At 40.2% G+C, this 4,322-nt stretch overlaps 1 protein-coding gene across 1 annotated transcript; it reads left to right on the forward strand.

Moving 5' to 3' along the window:
- The first annotated feature begins 728 nt into the window (after positions 1–728).
- foxg1d (forkhead box G1d) lies at positions 729–3,207 on the forward strand. The gene has a single exon (XM_058796053.1). It carries the CDS (start codon positions 846–848, stop codon positions 1,797–1,799), a length of 954 nt encoding a protein of 317 aa, XP_058652036.1. The 5' UTR covers positions 729–845; the 3' UTR covers positions 1,800–3,207.
- Positions 3,208–4,322: the final 1,115 nt, after the last annotated feature.

Here is a 4,322-nt window from a genome sequence, read left to right on the forward strand (position 1 = left end):
TGTTTTGAAAATCTAAAAATGCACAAAGTTTTCTGTAAGGTGTAGGGCGATAGAGTTTGTACAGAATAAAGACCATCGCGCCTATGGAATGAACCCATAAAACATGGAAACCCAACGTGCGTGTGTGTGTGTGTGTGTGTTGTGTGTGTGTAAGTGCAGTTGTGTGTGTGTGTGTGTGTGTGTGTGTGTGTGTGTGTGTGTGTGTAAGTGCAGTTGTGTGTGTGTGTGTGTGTGTGTGTGTGTGTGTGTGTGTGTGTGTGTGTGTAAGTGCAGTTGTGTGTGTGTGTTGTGTGTGTGTGTGTGTGTGTGTGTGTGTAAGTGCAGTTGTGTGTGTGTGTGTGTGTGTGTGTGTGTGTGTGTGTGTGTGTGTGTGTGTGTGTGTGTGTAAATGCAGTTGTGTGTGTGTGTAAGTGCAGTTGTGTGTGTGTGTGTGTGTGTGTGTGTGTGTGTGTGTGTGTGTGTGTAAGTGCAGTTGTGTGTGTGTAAATGCAGTTGTGTGTGTGTGTAAATGTGTGTGTGTGTGTAAGTGCAGTTGTGTGTGTGTGTGTGTGTGTGTGTGTGTGTGTGTGTGTGTAAGTGCAGTTGTGTTGGGTAGGTTGCAGTATTTGTGATGGAATGCTAAAACTGTGGTCGCCCGTTACTTCCGTAGCCTGTAGGAACCGTGCATCAGATCAGGATCAGCTGTTGAAACAATCCGATCGAGGCTCCTCCCTCGTTCAGTGATGAAACCATATCAAGGAACCACCTTAATTACTGAACTTCTTTTCCCAGTTCTGGCTCTTCTCCTCTCATATGATGTCCTGACAGCGCCCGAGCTTTATTTTTCAAAAGTTTGATAAAGCGACATGGATCAGAAAGAATCAACGGCGCTGCAAAAGCTGAGTTCCTTCAGTATCAAGAGTCTGCTGCTTCCATCCAGAAATGACAAACACAAACACGACGCGGCGCGTGCAGAGAAGCTCCAGCTGCTGTCGGACCCCGAGCGACCGGCGGAGCCCGAGGACACGGACCCGGCGGAGAGAGTCAAAGACGCTGCGGAAGAACCGAGCAAAACCGCGAAGCTCGACAAGCCGCCGTTCAGCTACAACGCGCTGATTATGATGGCAATTAGACAAAGCCCCGAGAAGAGACTAACGCTTAACGGAATCTACGAGTTTATCATGACGAACTTTCCGTTTTACCGGGAGCACAAGCAGGGCTGGCAGAATTCCATCCGACACAATCTGAGTCTCAATAAATGTTTTGTAAAAGTGCCAAGACATTATGATGACCCCGGCAAAGGCAACTACTGGATGCTGGACCCTTCGAGCGACGATGTTTTTATCGGCGGAACGACCGGCAAACTCCGGAGACGCTCGGCGACTTCCAGAGGAAAGCTGGCTATCAAACGAGGACTGCGGTTTTCCCCGTTGGGTTTGGGAATAAACGAGACGGCGAATAATCCTCTATACTGGCAGATATCGCCCTTGTTATCTTTACACCATCCGCATTACAACGGAACGCCGCACGGATTTCTGAATCAAGGTTACGGTTCTTTCGTCCCCGGAGTCCAGCCGCGGCCCGTTCTGGGGAGCTCCGGCGGGGCTCTCGGTTTGACGAACTCCTACGGGATGGGTTCGTTATCCGTCCCGTCAGCCTACTTGCACCCACCGGCCCTGCAGCAAAACGCGTTCAGCTGTCAGCAGACGTTACTCACCGACTCCCTGAGGACCACTTTGTCGTCGTTCTCACCTGCCGTCTCCAGCGGCTTACCTGGAGTCTTGTCCCTCCAAGACAGAGTCTCTCCAGATTCTTTTTAAAGTGATGGGAAAAGTGATTTCGTTGCGATGAAATCATACAATCCTGGACCAAATGCTTCCATACAGTTTTACGACAGATCGTGGTATTTATACGCAGAAATGGACTTCGGCGTGCATATAATACGCAGTTTTATGCGCTTGGAAAGCGCGAGCGTTCTTACCTTTTGATGGAGAAATTACTAGTGGTTATATAATGCGAATTTAACTGCAGACTATTTATATGCTGTTCGAAGTCGAGTTAATTTATATTATATTTCTTAACTGTATTTGATGTCATGTATCCATCCATGATCTATTAATCAGCAGTCCTGCTGAAATTATATTTGTTGCTGGTCATAACTTAATTGGGAGTCTGAGAGTAAGCGACAGAGAATCAGAGAGGCACATCAGGGCTTTTATTTATTTCCATTGTCTCAGGTCCCACTCATACTCACACAAATAGTGAAGAAGTCTGGCTTGTTTGATGTGGAGCTCACACGGCTGCATTAGGCCTGCTGTTTATGAGCAGCTCATGTATGAAAACAACTTCTTGGCGTCCCAGAGTTTACAAGTTCGCTTTGTCTTCCTTCTTGTCTTTTTCAAATGAATAAATACACTGAGAGAACCTCGGACCACTTGTGAAACTGGACCCAGGCTTGTTAAAATTACTAGGCCTCATTTTACAAAATGTAGCAACATTAGCTGCAGCCAAATGATTTTAAATAGACGAACGAATTAACGTCCAGTTGAAAAATAAACGAAACGAATAAATTCTAAATAAGCACATGATCCAAGAATCTTCAATGTATTAGCAATGCATGCAAACTACTGAAGCACTTGGTGTTCCGCACACTAGCGGCCTGAGCCTCACTTTAGTTCACGACGCGTGCTGTCTGAGACGAATAACTTCACAAAATGAACACTAACAGAAAGTCAAACTCACTTGTGTGGAGGTGGAATCCAGTTTAAGCTGACATTATTGCTTTAAAGTTTTGCACTTTTAAAAAAGAGATTCTTTGTTTAGCACTGAAAAAAAGCGCTTTTGTATTTACATGAATTAAGAATTTGTACTAATAAAAAAAAAACAATAAATGTTTTTGTCAAAATGAAAAAAAAAAAGAGGGGAATTTGTCTTTAAAGTGTCTCTATTTTCAAATCGAAATGTATAATATGAGCAAATTTAATTAAACGGCGAAAATAAAATGCATTCATTAAAGTAATTTAATTTTGAACAGGTGCTTGGCCAGAAATAATTATAAAGTTTCTCTAAAACAGCTGAACGAAAATAAATGCTTTGAAATGAAGATTTAATTCAGCAAGCCCAAAACGTTTTAATTTTTCTCCTTTTACAGATCAAAATTTTATACGACGACATTATTGTGTCGAACACCAAAAATGTCATTAGCGTAGTTGAACGAAATGAGGGTAAATGATGGAATTGATGCATGTATGTATCATGTATTTTATTGTGTTTAATGTGTTTTATTAATTTTTTTCATTTGACAAAGCATGACTCAAAGACGGGTGATTTCAATGATACGTGAGAATATGGACTTGACGAAAATTAACATATTCGAAAAATGTAAACATATTTTTAAAAAAATATGCCAAATAGATTTGGGTATAAAAACATTTTAAAAAGTAGCTTAAAAAAGGTTCTGCGCCCTATGAATATATTTATTGAATTAAAGTAGGCTATGGAATAAAATAATAAGAACAAACTATTAGACTCTATTGTTCAGTCCCCTGCATTGAATGTACTTTATTTATTTATTTGTTTATTATTTATTTATTTTTTGCTATAGGTTAGATATATTGGTTTTAGCACCTGATTAGTTGGAAGAGCACGTAAATCCAGTGACTGAAAAAACAAAAGCAAATAAATAAAATAGCGTTTTGTAAAGTAGCTTGATTTCAAAGAAAATAAAATAGACTATTTATTAAATTAAACTCATTTTAATTAAGCAAATTATAATTAGATTAATTAACGTTACATAAAAAGCATAAAAATAAACTGTACGGCTTATTCAAATAATATATTATCATAATATCATATCATTCAGTGGATTTAATTTAATTTTCAAGGAATGATTTCCATGCTGTTGCTGCCGCGCGCTGCTCGGGTCAGAGTCCAGCAAACTGACTGCAGCGGAAACAACATCATACCTAGCCTATATAATTTAATGCGATAATGTACAGAGGCAACTGATCATTTAATTAAAAATATCCCCTTCCCATGGCACGCGCCGCATTTCCATATTCAGAGTGTGCAAAATAAGCCCCCTAACGATTAACAAATATTAATAATAATAATTTATAATCCTATTATAATGACTGTTTACACGGCAAGTTCACATCAGGGTCCATCACGCAGTTTTTAGGCCTATATTAAATAACTCGCTTTAAGAGCGACATTTTTATTGTGAAGTGCAGGAACACAGAGAAACAAGGACGGAGCTTCCTGTTTGTGACGTTTAAAATAGGCTAATAATTATTCCAGGTAATTCCATATTCCATAATAATATAGTTCGCTGCTCTCTAATC

This window comes from Onychostoma macrolepis, chromosome 13 (genome assembly GCF_012432095.1).
Source record: "Onychostoma macrolepis isolate SWU-2019 chromosome 13, ASM1243209v1, whole genome shotgun sequence".
Taxonomy (NCBI): Eukaryota; Metazoa; Chordata; class Actinopteri; order Cypriniformes; family Cyprinidae; genus Onychostoma; species Onychostoma macrolepis.